The sequence below is a fragment of the Hippoglossus hippoglossus genome, chromosome 16 (assembly GCF_009819705.1).
Source record: "Hippoglossus hippoglossus isolate fHipHip1 chromosome 16, fHipHip1.pri, whole genome shotgun sequence".
Taxonomy (NCBI): Eukaryota; Metazoa; Chordata; class Actinopteri; order Pleuronectiformes; family Pleuronectidae; genus Hippoglossus; species Hippoglossus hippoglossus.
Window position 1 is genome coordinate 20,973,871 of NC_047166.1, and position 18,332 is coordinate 20,992,202.

General features: G+C 40.3%; 1 protein-coding gene across 4 annotated transcripts in view; it reads left to right on the plus strand.

The window, feature by feature from the left end:
- grik2 (glutamate receptor, ionotropic, kainate 2) overlaps window positions 1-14,915 on the plus strand; it is a 232,604-nt gene extending 217,689 nt beyond the window's left edge. For 3 of the 4 annotated variants that reach the window (XM_034612351.1, XM_034612354.1, XM_034612353.1), the window contains one exon: window positions 12,876-14,915. In XM_034612351.1, coding sequence (XP_034468242.1) covers window positions 12,876-13,123 — 248 coding nt within the window. In that variant the 3' untranslated portion in view covers window positions 13,124-14,915. The remainder of the gene's footprint in view (window positions 1-12,875) is intronic. The other variant, XM_034612355.1, reaches the window with a different exon arrangement.
- The last annotated feature ends 3,417 nt before the right edge of the window (window positions 14,916-18,332 follow it).

Sequence of the window (18,332 nt, forward strand, 5' to 3'; positions counted from 1 at the left end):
TCCCGCTCTCCATTCACTGACACGGTTTGTGTGTGTCGGTGTATGTCAGCACGAGAGGCGAGCTGAATTAATCAATGAATGTGCATCCATGAAGGAAGATGTAACTAATTGAAGAAAAGTATCGATCATTATGTGATGATCAGTGTTGATATTGTGGCGTCATTTCGAACAAATCAACGTTTAAACTAAAGAGAAGTCACCTGAGTCAGTGTGTGTATGTGTGTGTGTGTGTGTGTGTGTGCCAGTCAGCGAGAGAGAGAGAGAGAGAGAGAGAAAGAAAAGTGAGTGTGTGTGCGTGCAGGCATGATACCGCTCCTATTTTAAAAGCCGCTGTTACCTTTCCCTCAAGTTCTGGGACTGTCATACAGAAGCAACACAATTTGGTTATAGTAATCAACCACTTACAAAGATCAATTTGGCTCGGACAAGCCTGATCACTTAAGCAGTTGCCATTGTATTCCTTTTGCGTTTTTGGACAAAAACATGGACTTGAATTTCTTGCTCGCAAGCATGTGGACATGTGCATAGACATGTTATTCAACAGGAGGACGACATTCAGCACACAGGTCGTTCACCAAGCAAAATGAAAGCTGCTGCTGCACCAAAGCTGGACGGCAGCCCAGGGGATCCACCACTAAAACAAAAACTCAAAGCAGCTAATCATTTACTGCCCGCAGGGCCCACAGACACACAGACAACTGAGGATTATATGCGCAGCCGTGCCCCTTACCATCTGCATCACAGCCTCGCAGCTGCTCCTCCTCCATTCAAGCTGAACACAGCCCATTACTTCACTCTCACAGGTGTGGAACTTTTATCTGTTGGACTTTGAAGAGTAGACCAACAATGTTCCCTTTAAACTGAACCCATTCCAGATTAATAGGTACTTTCTAAACTTCTGATTACATTTGGCATCCATATAGAATGAGATTAAAGCAATGATGTTCCCTTGGGAATGTCTTCATGACATGCAGTTTTATTAACCATCCTTCATTTATACAGTCGGGCCTGTGTAAACAATTACATGGGCTGAATGCTGCTTTTTCCTTTTGATGTCTGCACTCAGTGTCAGATTTACAACCTCACCATTCTGCTCAAAGTGAGCAGGCCCTTCCTCACGTTGACATGCGGCGATACAGCTGCAGCTGATTGTTGAGCGTCATAAAAACTCTGTAATCCAATGACCGGAGCATCAATCCAGCATGCCACCAGCAGGCAGCTGTGATGGCAGTGTGTCCCCTGTGGGTGAGCAGAGGGGGCCCAATGTTCCCCAGAGCCTGGAGCTATACAGTTGTTACTGGTGAAAACACGGCCATGCCATTTAATTTTACAGGGAGCGGGGGGGGGATCAGTAGCTTTGAAAAACAAGTCTGTTTCAGTGGGTCAGACAATCACCAGTTATACTGTAAGAAAAATGTGAATATATATATATATATATATATATATGTGTGTGTATATATATACAGTGCCTTGCATAAGTATTCACCCCCTTTGGACTTTTCTACATTTTGTCATGGTATAACCACAGATTAAAATTTATTTCATCGTGAGTTTATGTAATGGACCAACACAAAATAGTGCATCATTTGGAAGTGGGGGGAAATATTACATGGATTTCACAATTATTTACAAATAAAAATCTGAAAAGTGTTGAGTGCATATGTATTCACCCCCTTTACTGTGAAACCCCTAACAAAGATCTGGTGCGACCAATTGCATTCACAAGTCACATTTGCAAGTCACATAATTAGTAAATAGGGTCCACCTGTCTGCAATTTAATCTCAGTATAAATACACCTGTTCTGTGACGGACTCAGAGTTTGTTGGAGATCATTACTGAACAAACAGCATCATGAAGACCAAGGAGCTCACCAAACAGGTCAGGGATAAAGTTGTGGAGAAATATGAAGCAGGGTTAGGTTATAAAAAAATATCCAGAGCTTTGAACATCTCTCTGAGCACCATAAAATCCATCATAAGAAAATGGAAAGAATATAGCACAACCGCAAACCTACCAAGAGGAGGCCGTCCACCCAAACTGAAGAGTCGGACAAGGAGAAAATTAATCAGAGAAGCAACCAGGAGGCCCATGGTTACTCTGGAGGAGTTGCAGAGATCCACAGCTGAGGTGGGAGAATCTGTCCACAGGACAACTATTAGTCGTCTACTCCACAAATCTGGCCTTTATGGAAGAGTGGCAAGAAGAAAGCCATTGTTGAAAGGGATCCATAAAAAATCCTGTTTGGAGTTTGCCAGAAGCCATGTGGGAGACACAGCAAACATGTGGAAGAAGGTGCTCTGGTCAGATGAGACCAAAATTGAACTTTTTGGCCTCAATGCAAAACGCTATGTGTGGCGAAAACCCAACACTGCCCATCACCCTCCCAACAGTGAAATATGGTGGTGGTAGCATCATGCTGTGGGGATGCTTCTCTTCAGCAGGTACAGGGAAACTGGTCAGAATAGAGGGAAAGATGGATGGAGCCAAATACAGGGAAATCCTTGAAGAAAATCTGATGCAGTCTGCAAAAGACTTGAGACTGGGGCGGAGGTTCATCTTCCAGCAGGACAATGACCCTAAACATACAGCCAGAGCTACAAAGGAATGGTTTGGATTAAAGAATGTTAATGTCTTAAAATGGCCCAGTCAAAGCCCAGACCTCAATCCAATAGAGAATCTATGGCAAGACTTGAAGATTGCGGTTCACAGACGGTCTCCATCCAATCTGACTGAGCTTCATCTTTTTTGCCAAGAAGAATGGACAAACCTTTCCATCTCTAGATGTGCAAAGCTGGTAGAGACATACCCCAAAAGACTTGCAGCTGTAATTGCAGCGAAAGGGGGTTCTACCAAGTATTGACACAGGGGGGTGAATACTTATGCACCCAACAGATGTCAACTTTTTTGTTCTCATTATTGTTTGTGTCACAATAAAATTTATTTTGCACCTCCAAAGTACTATGCATGTTTTGTTGATCAAACGGGAAAAAGTTTATTTAAGTCTATTTGAATTCCAGTTAGTAACAGTACATAATGGGAAAAAGTCCAAGGGGGGTGAATACTTATGCAAGGCACTGTATATATATATATACACACACATATCGCTTGCGATTGCAGAATCAGACACCAATCTGTGCACCGCCTGGACTGATTACAAGAAAGCCTACGACTCGATGCCGCACACATCGATACTGGAACGCTTGGAACTGTACAACATCAACAGGACACTAAGAGCCTTCATCAATGACTCAATGGGGCTGTGGAAAATAGCTATAGAGGCCAACTCAAAGCCAATTGCACAGGTCACCATCAAGTACGGCATATACCAAGAAGATGCTTTGTCCCCACTGCTGTTCTGCATAGTGGCTATGAATTCCGATTGCCAACCGGAGCAAAGATCAGCCTCCTCCTCTACATGGATTACATCAAGCTGTATGCAAGGAGTGAGCGAGACTCACTGATCCACACCACCAGAATCGACAGAATCATTCGGAATCTACAAATGTTATGCAGCATTTGGAGCCGAGAGTCCATGCATGAATTGATTAGTCAATGAAAATCCAGGACTACATCAGGAAGATGGCCCCACACGACAAGCTGAAAGACAGCAGAAACACATTGATGAGGAGGAGGAAGACGAAGAGGAACCATCATGGAAGGACAAGCCCCTGCACCGCATGTATCATCAACAAATAGAGGAAGTGGCTGATATCAAGAGATCCGACCAATGGCTGGAAAATGCTGGTCTGACAGACAGCACAGAGGCACTAATCATGGCAGCACAAGAACAGGCCCAAAGCACAAGATCCATAGAGGCCAGGGTCTACCACAGCAAACAAGACCCAAGGTGCAGGCTGTGCAAAGATGCCCATGAGACAGTCCAGAACTATAGTAGCAGGGTGAAAGATGCAGGCTGAGAGGCATAACCAAGTGGCTGGGATAGTGTACAGAAACATATGTGCCGAGTATAGATTAGATGTACCCAAGTCCCCATGGGACAAACCACTGAAGGTGGTTGAGAGCAATAGAGCTTAGATCCTGTGGGACTTCAGATTCCTGACTGACAAGCACCTGCTGGCTAACCAACCAGACATGCTGGTGGTGAACGAAGAACAGAAAATGGCATTAGTGATAGATGTGGCAATCCCTGCGGAGGGAAAAGGAGCATGAGAAGAGTGAGAAGTACCAAGCGCTGAAAGAACAGCTAGGATAGATGTGGAATGTGAAATGCGATGTGATCCCTGTGATAGTGGGAACATTATGGGCTGTGACCCCCAAACTGGGAGAGCGGCTCGAGCAGATCCCAGGTACAACATCTGAAGCCTCTGTCCAGAAGAGTGCACTCCTAGGAACAGAACCCTAAAACTACCAGGCCTCTGCTAGAGTACATACATGAAGAAGACATACCTAGTTTGTTTTTGTTTATATATATATAGTTGTCGACATTTCACTTGTTTGCTGTGTTTGCTGCACAAACAGCAGACATCCATCCATCCATCCATCCATCCATTAACTACACTGCTCGTCCTTTGAGGGTTGCAGGAGGAACGGATCTAATCCCTGCTGATAAGAGGTGGGGCACACAGGTCACCAGCCTATCACAGGGCTCACAAATAGAGATACAGAACTATTCATGCTCACATCCAAACATACATTCAGAGTCACCAGTTAACCTCCATGTTTAATATGATACATATTATTATACTGTTGTCACCTCAGAGGAGCTAAATTAACCATTTGACCATCAACAAATGTGATAGTACTGATACAATGGCCCCTGATTCAAAGCAGTGGCACTTTTACTCTTAAAGCCCCACCAACCATTACATTAACAATAAATCAAATGACTGTTATGTGTCCAACACACTGATGATGAACACAAACAAATGTCACTTGACTTCAGCTTTTTTGGTTTTATGACGTACAAACTTCCCTCTCATCAACCTGGTGTCGAGCAGCAGAACTCAGCTGTTTTCGGTGAAAAAGATGTGATGAACCCACTGTACACCACCAGCCCAGCACCAAACAGCAGACAGGCAAAATTAGATGGTGGCTGGTGAACATAGTTGAACTATAGTTTAGTACCTAAAGAGCCTGATATTTGTTTCAGGAGTTGGTGGAAACCAAACTGGAGCTAAAAGGAGATTAGATATTGGTTTTATATTTGCAAAATAAAAAGATTGTAATCTGTAATCTGAATAACTTCAAAATCAAACATTGAAAGTATTGCTGGACCAAACCATAAAATGTTGAGTTTCACATCATCTTTTTTTCCCTTCTGAAACATTTCATAACATTTTCAGTGCAAACATTTGCATATTCAGCATTTGTACATTAGCGTGGGAGTAAAATCATTACTACTATCATCAAGCAACCTACTGTGGCAGATGTAAATGAAAATGTTTTGACCTTAAGTCCCAGAATTGACGTTGAGGATAGTAGTAAATTTACATTAGATTTGCGCGAACTGCACTGGACATAGACCATCTCGTTTTGCACATTTATGGAGCTGAAGTGATGCACATTCTTTCAAGACGGGAGGAAAGTTTGGTGACTGCTTCTTCTTGAACCTTCCATCTGGACTCATCATAGTCTGCCCCCCCCCCCCCCACCACCACCACCACCACAGTCACACGTATACACTTGACTAAGAACTTGAAAAAAGTTTTCCGTCATGTAATCCTGAGAATGTAAAAATATTGTAATTACACTTTTTTTTTTTAAATTGTGATTTAGTCTGATTCATATTTTTGCATTTTAACTAGATAATCCTGATAGTTTATATGACGTTAGGAGAGGATGTGGCCAAGCAATTGTAGATGCAGCTAGACAGGATTCCAGTGTGAGGAGACACAAGGTGCAGCAATAAGTGATAAGTTCTATGGGCCTGTAAAAACGCACCATGCGCTCTAAGATCGTGGCTAAACATGTGGAGATACCTGCCGGGTTCGTGTTTGTTCATAGATTTTGCTCTACACAGGCGTGTGTATTCGAGTTTGAACTAGTGTCTTCTGATTGGCTGTTAACGTGCATCACACAGTGCACAGTTGTTCCTCCTCATCATTCATCTGCCTAAGTCCTAACTCACTGACGATCCACGCCATTTCCTCTGACCATCACACCAGGTAAGAGCTTGTTGCCTGAGCCCCTGGCTGTTTCTGTTTGTACTATTCCTCCATGTTATATTTACTAATGATACAAACAACCACCTGTTTTTATATAAAGCCCCCCCAATGGAAATTTTGCTTTTAACCTTGTTTTTTATATCATACAAGACACAGGTGAAATAAGCAGTAAAAAAAACATAGCTGAGTATTTCCACCTTGGTATTCTGGTTCACCAATAACTGTCTCACAATGAATCAGATGCATAACCTGTCAATATACACCAATGAGACCATTTCATATTGTGATAATACTTTTTCATAATGATATGTTTGTGACGTGTACACCGTATAATTATGAATGATTGATTAAACTATATAATCTTTAGTTTGTGTCTCTAATCTTGGCTATAGATTGTCTCTATATTTTTTGTGGAGACATCTTAACAAATTTGTTTTTTTGGCCATATAGTTTCGTTGACATTGAACCTGACCTCAGTCTGATCGGCTCCAAAAGTGAATCATCTCGCAAATAATACTTCTACCATGTTTCGTGAAAATCTGTCCCTGCTTTGTTTAGTTATTTTGTCCACACACACACACACACACACACACACACACACACACACACACACACACACACACACACACACACACACACACACACACACACACACAGAAACCCTTGTTTGAGCAGCTTTCCTGGGGTTCCTATGTAGCCCGGTGCTTTCCTTAGCTTATCGCTGTAGCCTTACCAGGGCTATCAGAAGAGATGCCAGGTGTAGCTAATTACTGTTTTTTTGCAGGTTAAGTCAGAACAGAAGTGGTGATCCTAACCGAGGTTTATCTAATGTTACCGACACATTATGAACGTAAACATTGTCAAGGCAATTTTGATACATTATTAATGTCGTAGACAACGGTATAAACTAGGTAACCCTTGTGATACATTGGAAGATCTTGAAACTGTCCATGAAACTGTTCTCAGAGCCACACAGGTTCAAGTGGTGAGGACCACAGCAGCGGGGCTCAGCGCAGCAATGTCCTGCTGTGAGACTGTAGTGGCCTGCTATCACAGCACGGCTAATGCAGACCTGAACTGGGCTACTGAACGAATACTACAACAACATGTTCTGCATATATTTAAAAGTATGAGATTTAGGTGAAAGGGATTTATGGACAGGAATTGACTGTAAAATAATCCTAGGGATTTTTTTAACTAGTGTGTTCCATCTACATTTTACGAATTGTTGTTTTCTTTACCCTAGAATGGAACCCTTTATATTGAGATCGGGAGTGGGTCCTCTCTACGGAGGCCGCCATGTTTTTTACAGTAGCCCAAACTGGACAAACTAAACACATTTTGAGTTTTTATGCCAACTGAAGGCTGCCACAGGCTCTCTTTCATGTTTGGAAGGGGAGGGTGAGGTGACGGGTATTCAATTGCAACATACAAGGTCACCACTAGATGTCACTAAATTCTACACTCTGAACCTTTAATTAAAAGCTATTTAAACGGTAATTTGCATAGAAAACCATCTTCTAATGAATCTTCTGCTCTTGTGAGGGTTTTATGTATTCACCAGCTCTCAGAAGTACAGTGCCAAGAGACAAACTAGTTCAGTAATCCACCCACTGTGGTTTATTTTCCCACTCATAGTGTGAGTGAAAATGTTGAAACATTGACAGCAGTGGGTTGTGATTCACTTTTATCTTGATAAACAAAAAGATGTGCAGGGTGTCAGCTGATTTAGAATCTAGAAGTGGAGGTCTGTATTTGCCAGGTGGGATATGCCGAGGTATTCGTTAGTCATGCAGTCGTACATTCAACTTTGGAGTGACCATAGTTTGCCTATAATAATTTAACAACTGAAATATATACCAATTTATAACTAATATACATATACATACAATTATGTTTCCCTTGACATATTGAATAATCCCAGCTGTCTGACCGCAACTGTAGCTTTAACACATATATACTGTGTACTGTAAGTGCCAACAGAATTTTTTGGGATGTTGCAGTTATAGAAGCCTTACTTCAGTCAACATTAACAAGGACAGACAAAGATGCAAACTCTTCCAAGAATAAGTAAATTTAAATATTGAAACCCTGTATCCTAAAAAAGTTCACATACTGTTAGAATTGTATTACCTTCCAGATATATTTTTTTATAAACTTAATGAGAAAACTTTATTTGATAATTTTAACTACAAAGTTGGAATATCTTCACACTGAATGTTCCAGCAGAAGATTCACTCACACAGTATTACATTTGGGGCAAATGACACTTGATTAAAAACAGTTTTTCAGTTTTTAGAGCCATTTAATTTAGTTGGTATTGGGATGACAGGCAAATAGTGAGAGAGAAATAGTGGGTTACATGTAACGCAGGTCCCTTGTTCATGGTTCAGTTTATGATTCATATTTCTTTTGTTATATTTGAGAAATTCAAACCTACGGTGGCCAACAGAATTCAGTGCTCTGCAGCTTGAAAAAAGCACATGCAAACAGACAAAGCACAAAGTAAAGAAAGTGAAACGTCTTCATCAGTTTCACAACACATGTTCTGCAAATTACACAATGCAACGCAAAAAAAATCACAACACAGCTAAACAGGTAACATGCTGCAAAGACTCACAACAACACAAATAAGAAAACGTTTCCAGGGGACACAAAAAGTGAGGAGCTCGGCTGGGACACACATGTTGCTCAAAGATTTGTGACTTTTGAGATTGTTGTAGACATGTGATCACAAATAAAGAAAATATATTTTTAAATGTTTTTATGTTAGCTACTTTTCCAACACCACTACACAGTAGCCAACTTCAATTAGTTCAAAAGTCATAAAGCATTGAAAGTCTCTGATATTTGCGTCTGATATTTGCAGCACGTTTGGTAGATTTGTCGTGAGTATTAATGTCAATTTGATTGTGTTGTCTGTATTTTAACCACAAGTTGTTTTTTTAATTATCTAAATGTTTTCTTAATTTTCCTTTTGTTTTCTTGAGTTGCACTGAGCAAAGATCTATCACCAATCATATAAATCTCTTGGTTGAGCTTAAATAAATATTGTCTCTTGAAAGAGTCAATGGACACTGTGTTTTATCTTTCCAACTCCTAATTAAAACCATTACCCCAAAATAATATGAGATCCTTGTCAGTAAAACATTTTACAATGTCTCCCATTCTCATATTTCTAATGTACTTTCTGAGGTGACAAAAATGAGTCTAAACTGTTGGCACATCACAGCCCCAGCTTCATGTTTTAGGACAGGTTTCTCTTTTAATGGGTCCTACAGCATTTGGATACATTTAATAATCAAATTTGCACTTATTATATATTCATGTAATTCTTCTCCAGTCAGGCTTGATACAGTGTTTGGCATGGTGTCCAGATGTTCAGCTACATGATAATCACAGTGTGTGGATAAACTGCACTGGGGAATATTTAAATGAAATACTGTGGAAATCCAGCTGTGGAAATCCAGCTGTCTGATCAATTAAAGTTACAAAGTGGGGCTGGAACACACACAACCCACTGGAGATTTAGCTTATTCTCCCAATGTGATCCATCCCATTATGCATGGAGATTTGTCAGCAGTGTACTCGCCACCAGAATTTGGTCGAATTGAAACAGGGTCCTTTACCAACCAGTTTACCAACCAGTTCTATTCTAAAGGGTTTCCTGAAGAGCACCAAGTCAATACAAACTGCAGATTGAAAAATTCAGGGACAGATGAGTCACAAAAATATTTTTAACATGGAAAGACCATTGTTCATTTCCTGTTCTAATTTGACAGTTACTGTTGATCCTTCCATGAATGTAACCTTTTGGCTGTTACTGTTACCATGGCAACAAAGCTCCTATAACCTCAATGGAGTTATTGTTTAACCCAAACCACAAACTCTAACCGAATCATGTCCTGTTGTCATATCATCAAACAGATTTATTGTACTGCTGATAGGGGCCTCAGATCACTTATATGTGTCATTTTATGGACAAACAACATATCCTGTAATTTAATTTGAAGATGTGTTTTTGGTCGTCTTTTCTTCCCGCCTGTTTGCCTGTGGTTGAACTTTTAGGACGTTTCATCTAAGTTTATGAGCTTTGCTTAATAGTTTATTCTAGTCTTTTTTTTCTGAAGTGTTTTTAAGGTGCTTTCATTTATAACTGTAGACAAATGGTTCATGGTGTCTGCAGTATTGTTGCTGCAAATTTAATTTCATGTTAATTCCCAGTCATTTCAGATGAACCTACCTGTGCTTTCAACATTTTTACCATGCTTCAGTGACAAAGCTTTTAAATCTCAACAAGCCCAGAGTCCCTCGACTGTTGATTATAGTGGCACACTGAATTGAGCTAAAAGTGCTGGATCCAAAGCATGAAATATCACCGTTATGGTCCAAGCCCTGAAAAGAAAATTACTAGTTGGTCTTCTGCTTATTGAGGTGTAATTTTCTGTTTTACTGTGGAAATATTTCTGTGCTTATACCATTGACTTGGTAACACATGGAAATGCAGCATTTCAACGAGAACACTGTCAAAAAAAGGGAAATTGCTTTGTTACAATCACACCACTTTCAGTTAGGAAAGAGGGAGAACAAAAGTAAAACGACAATAACAAGTATTAATAATAGATATAGTGTAATTGAATGGAACATTTTCCAAAAGCAAAATAGAGAGGAAGGTTGTTGGCCACCAGGTTTGTGCATTGATCTCTTAAGCAGTTTAAATATGCAAAGTCGCACTAATTCAAGGTGAACTTGGCATCGGGGGTCTGGGTTCAATCCCCGGTCACTTGGCCCATTTGAATACAGCTGGCATCATTGGTTGGTGTGAGGCCAGTGGGGGATCATACACAACGACACACAATGACACTATTAGTAAACAAGCCTTGTAAAGTGGAGTGCTGCCATGACACACAGACAATGGGAGAATGATCTCTACTGTATGGACAAGAAAAGCAGCCCAGTATCATTAGGACTTACATTGGCATTGGATCATTCTGCACCTAATAATTGAATTGCCCTTCATCATCAAAGGACCGTGTTATTATTTGATTTTTTATAACTTTGTCGATAGTGTTACTTTAACCTTATATTTACCATGACCACAATCTTTCCTAACCTGAGCCTAGGCTAGAAAGAAAGAATGTTACAAAGGACAGCATCAGACACAAAACTAAGGTTTGAGCCACCATCGTGTAGCAAGTTCACCACCTCAATTTTCAATGCTAAAAATTTGCACATATTTCGTCTAAATATAAATGAATAAGAAAGATGGAAGATCACATGATGAAGATGATTCACACTATCCCATTGCCCTCAAAACAGCCTTAAATCTTCATAGCATGGATTGCACAAGATGTTGGAAACTTCCCTTTGAGATTCTGCTCCAGGTTGACATGACTGCAATAAAATCGTTTTTGTACCACATCAACAAGGTTCTACCGGATTTACATTTGGTGACTCATGAATACTTGGTAAACTGTGCGCATAAATAGATCAACGTGGTCCTGACGTGCTCTTCTGCTGTTGTAAACCATTCACCTCAAGGTTGGACGTGTTGCTTTCAGAGATACCTTTCTGCTCGGTACAGTTGTAAAGAGCAGTTATCAGAGTTACCTCATACATCTGTCGTCTAGAAACAGTCTGGCCAGGGTGAGGATTAAGGGTTAAAATTCCGGAGACCAGCAGTTTTAGAAATACCCAATAATCATGCTTCTGTCAAAAGCAATTCAATTTTTTTTTTTTCTAACTGCAGAATTTAATGTAGTGCATCTCTGCCCGTCTAACATTGTTGTTGAGCTCTATCTTAAACCAGGCACAAAGCAGCTGCAAACACTGGCGAGTTTCAGAGTGACGCAGTCGTTTTTCCATTCAGTGCGGCTCTGCAGCCGACAGCGATTACACTTTTGACCACCAAAGTACTTGTCTGCAGTCAGTGTAGTTCAATGCTATTATATGGGTTCCGGCTTTTAAAGGGAATGGGAGTTGATTGTGTGCGTGTTACGCCCAAAACACAACCAGGATTAATTAAGAGACTAAGACTCTGGACCATGTAGATGGTGCAGTGACCTTCTCAGTAGAATCTGCGCATTTGGATGTCACATGCACATTGAGCGTTAAAGAACTGTCCGATAGTGATATTATACCTAGATTTGTTTTTAAGTAGGACATTCATGCTCGTATCTGAGACTGCCGAAAGACATTATGGAAAACACCAGCAATTGACAATTTTAATGTAGAGGTAGACAACGAAGCGAAGGGTATATGTAACTCATGACAAACTGTATTACTAAATATCAGCGGGAACTACAGATTTATATTGCTCAGTACTTTGAGAGTATATGTGGCTATGTGTGAAATGTAAAATGCACAATGCAACAAACATAAAAAGCCTTGCATGCGCAGCAACTACTATAAATGCACCACTTTTGTATTCAGACACTAAGATAAGTAATTCCATGCCTTTACACTACTACAAACTACTACACAGCCTATGGACCTGCACCTCCCTCCACCCTACTTCATTCTCTGTTCCCATCAAGCATCTCCTCCATTCCCAGCCTGCTACACTGCATATTTCACCATTTCCCCCTGTGGCAGCTCTGCACCTAGATGGTGGGTGGTGATTGGGGGAGGCTACAACACGAGGCTGCCTACAATGAGAGCAGGCTTGTTCTTTTGCCCATAACATTTGGACAGGGGTAGCAGTCTGAAACCTATTCTGTTCTCCTTTTTTTTCCTATTTCCCTCTGCAGAGGTCCTTCTGCAGTGCTGTGGTGGACGAGCTGCGGGTTTCCCTCAAGTGCCAGCGCCGGCTCAAACACAAGCCCCAGCCACCTGTCATGGTGAAAACGGAGGAGGTCATCAACATGCACACTTTCAACGACCGCAGACTGCCAGGGAAAGAGACCATGGCCTAAAATCTCAATCACTTTCTCACCCTCTCTCTTGCAGTGAGGAGTTGTGCAGAGACACTGGGGAAAAGGGAAGGGGTAAATGGTAAGGGGGGGGGGGGGACAACGGGTTGTATTGGCTGATAGTGGGGTTATTTCAAAGGTATAGCAGAGGTGCTTGGTTGTATATTGGGGAAATATCATTCTTGTTTCTTTAAAAATTAGCTAGGGATAAGAGATTCAACAATATTTCCTGTGGAAATAACTTGAACCTGGGTAAATTTTCAGTGAGTTACCTCATTACTCTTAGCACCTTGGCAAGGCGGCAAAGGATTTTCAAAACCCAGGAGTTGAAGAGGTAGTCTGGGAATAAATTTAAATTGGAACAGAAGTGGTCAATGAAAAAAATAAAGAGAAAAAGAAATTGGGCCTATCATCCTCTGCTGCTGCTCAGTCAGTCTTTCACCCGCACACTTCAAAAGAGGCTGGTTGAGCAGCCTCGAGAGCATCTCAGTAACGGCGGGTGAACAAACTAACGAGGGGAGTGGAGGGAAACGTCTGTACAGGATTTCTTTTGTTTTATTTCCAAGAGTTGCGAAGAGACTGACCACAGTAAATGAAACCCAAAGCCCCGAAAAACGATGACGACCTCGGCAGCTCCCAAAATGTACAGAGAGGCATTGCTTGGACGAATATGATATTGATTGACATCAGAAATGGATAAACTGTATATCATCCATCCGGCAATAAGTGATATCATTTATTTGTGTTTCAGAGTACTAACACTTTGTCTTTAATGTGGGGGGGGGTGGGATTTTAAGATTTAAGATTATATGGTAAAAATTCAAGCAGAAAATGCAGGAGTAGGGCAATGTAGTGACCTGTTGATGTCCATGTATCAGCCAGTAGTCGTATGAGGAGGATTCTGTGGAAGTATACACACCCTTAATATCAACGAGCAGGAACCTTGGAATGTCTAAATTCACAGCAATCACACAACACACAAACTCTATTTATTCTAAGTATTTATTGTTTAATTTATGATAGTCATTATTTATATCTCTATGGACTGGATTTTCACTACTGCAGTAAATACACCTCAACTCTGTATCAAGTGTCCAGTTTCATTTTGTACTCCTGTGGCTTTATTTTCTTTTTTTGGCAGCAAAGCCCCACATTTACTTGCGCAAATGCAATTTCTATGAAAAAAAAAAAAAGTGTTTTTGTACGAAGAGAATCAAATTTTGTAATGATTTTTATCAACACAAAATGCTCCATGAAGGGTGTCATCCATGGCAGAGAGGGGGGTACTCCACACCAGTATTTCAGGAGGCTTTCTTAGACACTAGACACACACCTTAACACACACACACACACACACACACACACACACACACCCATGAGTGCAGGGTGCACCCATTCTCCATGGAGCAGATTCACAGCAATTAGTACTGTTCTCCGGGAGACAGACAGGACATTCTGGTTAAAGCATCAGTGACAATGTTGTTATGGAAGAGGAAGAGAAAAAAAAAAAAAAAAGAAACTATTTTTTATCATGTAAAGGAATCATATTCAAAGAAAGATATTTTTACTTCACATGAAAGAAGAGTATTGATAATACTGGTTAGAGCAACTATACAGTGTACACCCACAGGAAGGGAGGGAGGCTGCTGATGATGCTTATCATTCTACACCCCTGATTACTGATAGACTGCTAGAGTCCAGTGCTGAGCAACCGTGTGTAAATGGTTTTAAAAGGAAAAAGATGTATTTAAAAAAAAAATCTTAAGAACACTTAACTAATTTTGAACTTGTGAAAACAAAATAGAGTGCACACAGTTTACCCTTTGAAGTTGATGCACAAGTTTAAAGAAAATAAATAAAAAAATATTCATAATGTTTCGTCACGTGTGTCTTTATTGAATGAAACCTAAGAATGAGAATGATTTAAAGTCCTCTGTTGTAGGAAGGTATTGGAAGAATGTAATTGTAAATGTTCTTTTTAAGATGCTAAATTATTGATGGGATGGAAGCTGGGCTGTATTTAAATAACCCCGCCATTCAAAATATTTTTAACATGTCATTGGCAATAAGATATTTATATAAGATAAGTTCTAATGAGGCAAAGAAACTGAAAACACCTGTATGGGCGTGCCGGCCCTTTGACAGACAACTCTTCCAATGCTTTTGACAATAAAGGTCTAAGAATTGTTACTTTGTTACCTCCACCAAAGAGGGTTATGTTTTGGTCTGTGTTTGTTTGTCTGTTGGAAGGATGAAGTGTGTGTAAGGAAAGAAGTCATTACCTTTAGTGTCAATCTGGTTTAGGGAGTGGATCCTGAAACCTTCATTTCAGAGAATAATTAATGGATACTGATGAAAAAAAAATCTGGCATAATAAGGGGACTGGTTTCTATGAGTGTGTGCAATTTAGTGCAGAACCAAATGAAAATCTGGATCTAGTAAATTTAAATGTTGTTTAATAAGGGGACTGTAATAATATGGGCCTGATGAGTAATAGCCATCAGTGTTTGATATATATATAATGTGTTTTCAGGCTTTATATATTGTAGTTATTGGGCTATTACTAAATTATCTCAATTATTGAGTTACTAATGATTGGGATGGTTTTATCAACCCCATCTTTTCTAGCTCGTACTTGAAAAGGGTCTGTTAAGGGCAGTTTGGTACATTCTTATGTTTTGTCATTTCTTGAATTTCAGTCAATCAGTCCAATCACTCAAACTCTTATTCCATACCTGTACACGTGTGGATCACATCACAACACACTAGTTTACACTACAACCACAGCACTGTCACACAAACATTCAAATCTATTCCATCATCATCTAATCTAGAGTTGAAGCATCTCGTCAGCACCGTGAACTGGTTACATTGATGGTAATTTGCTCATAAAATCAGCTCACTCAGCAGGATCTGAACCACTTTACAAGGTCACCCTGTAACCAATCCCTGATCTATGTCAGGGACTCTGGTCAAGGCTAGCCATGACTCAGCATAATGGCAGCCAATCAGATTAGAACATCCATCGTCTTTGCCCGAGGTGGCACAGATCTGAGGAGGGGATGCGGTGCCAGATGCAGCCAAAGATTACACACGTACTGAGTCGTCTGTTCCACTGGTCTGCTAAGGATCCTGCCGTTAGCTGCTGGACCTCAGAGTCTGCCTGTTGACTCTTGTCTGTGGCAGCAGATTGACCTGGAGCTCGAGCGCCATCACTGAGTCTCCGTGCTCCCTGACATCTACGGAAAAGTTGGAGAGAGAGCAGGGCTGCTCCATCAGTCACAAAGAAAAACAAGGGCCGTGGAATTTCATGGTCACACACAACTTAATGACATTTTCACTCTCTTTTACCGCTGAGGGGTAAATTCTTACTTCAATATATCATCACAATTACCTTTATATTCTAAGTGAATCACAGTTTACGACCATGATGCTGACGCCAATACAATAAAAGCTGAATGTATGTCCTACTGTGCAGCCTACAACAGGATCAATCCAGGCTGGTCTCAGAAAATATAAAAAACAAATATAAAAACATTTCAGTAAAGGGACAACAGATCCCAGTCTTTCTATAATTAAGTATTTTGAATTCCTTAAAGATGCAAATTATTATAAATGATTCCATATAAGACTGTACCGTGGACACAGGCAGGACCTACAGTGTATCTCACTTAGCCACCAGCAATCATTACTCATAGAACCACAACTACATGCACAGGCCTTGAATGCCCTTAAGTTCAACCATTTATTTGGTTACTTGTTCTCCCACTAGTTCTTCAATTTCATGTAATTAATACAAGTGAAACGACATGTAAACGTAAACATGTGATACCTAATCTGATAATAAAAACAATTGTTTTATTTGGTGAGAATTAAAATACCTTTCAAAATCTATGTTACATGAGTAGTTCACTCTGTAACAATGTAAAAACACATCTTATAAACTAATAAAAGATGTATGTGCACTTTCTCTTTGTAGTCTAACAAGTAAGAGCTGCTGTCAAATAAATGTACATCGAAAAAATACTTAAATATAGTAAAAAAAAGAGACCGTATGTGACAAGTAGTGGAGTACTGATGGCAGACTGACATATTTGTCTTGTCTCCAACTCAAACAATTTGTTACTTCATCTCACATTCCCTTTAGACCTCTGCACCAAGTGTGTGGTACTCAACCTCACCTCGGCTTATTCAATTTATACATTTTTAAAGGTTGCTCACAAATACACAGGGCTCCATTTAAAAGATCTAAGCTTATAGTCTTAAGCTTAGTGACTGACACATGTAAAGCGTCCTTGGGTCTCTTGAAAGGCGCTCTATAAATTCAATTTATTATTATTATTAGGTCTAAAAGGTCGCTGTGCATGGTTCTAAAAGGTTTGTACTTTGTCTCCCAAGTGATCATTGGTGTGTTTTGAGTTCATGCAATAAACCAAGCATAGTGTCATCTCCCATTCCCTTAAAGAGCCAGGTGCACTTACAGCTTGGTGGATCGGGGTGTATTTACTAGGTTGTAAGAGAGAACGATTGTCTAAGATCTGCTCAAGCAGCCCACCTGGGTGTAAAACAAGGTGAATGAACACAAGTTGTGCGTCTGCCTATGTAAGTGCATATTACTACCATGATAATGAGTCTTTAACAAAAAGAGAATAGCGTCCCACTGACTTAGGACCAGTTTTTTTATAGCAATGCAACAGCAATGGACCTGTCCACAGATCATTTCAAGACCAACACACACATGGGTACATACTGTATATGGACGCAACTGCATTTGCTTTTCAAACAATGTTGGAAAACTACCACTGCTTCCATTGTGCGTGGCTCCACGTTGCATTTGTGTAAGGAGCCGTAGTTACTATGATGGAATATGTCAATCATCTCTGTGGTGTGGTCAAGATGTTTCTTCTACCATATGTATTCTTGTCTGAAGCTGTGTGTTCTGTATCTAATATTAGAGAGATCCATCTATTTTTCCACCAGTCCAAATGCAATGGTTTTTTGCAGTTTTTCTTGGGGTCTATTTTGTTCACGCCTGTGTCTGTTTGTTTATTTCCTGGCACCAAATGAACGCGTTTGCACCAATGAGGGAGGAGAGGCACTACGGCTTAGACTGTGTTTATGCTGATTAGGAGACGCTGTTCAATTTTGGCACCAAATTTTATTCTTTAAAAGCAGCTCATACCACATCTTCTCAAAAGCACAAGGGATTTTTTTGTGGCTTAATTTGACAGGGGCACAGACACAGAGGCACACCTATCCAAACACACCGCTCAGTTATGTCCTTATCGTTCTACT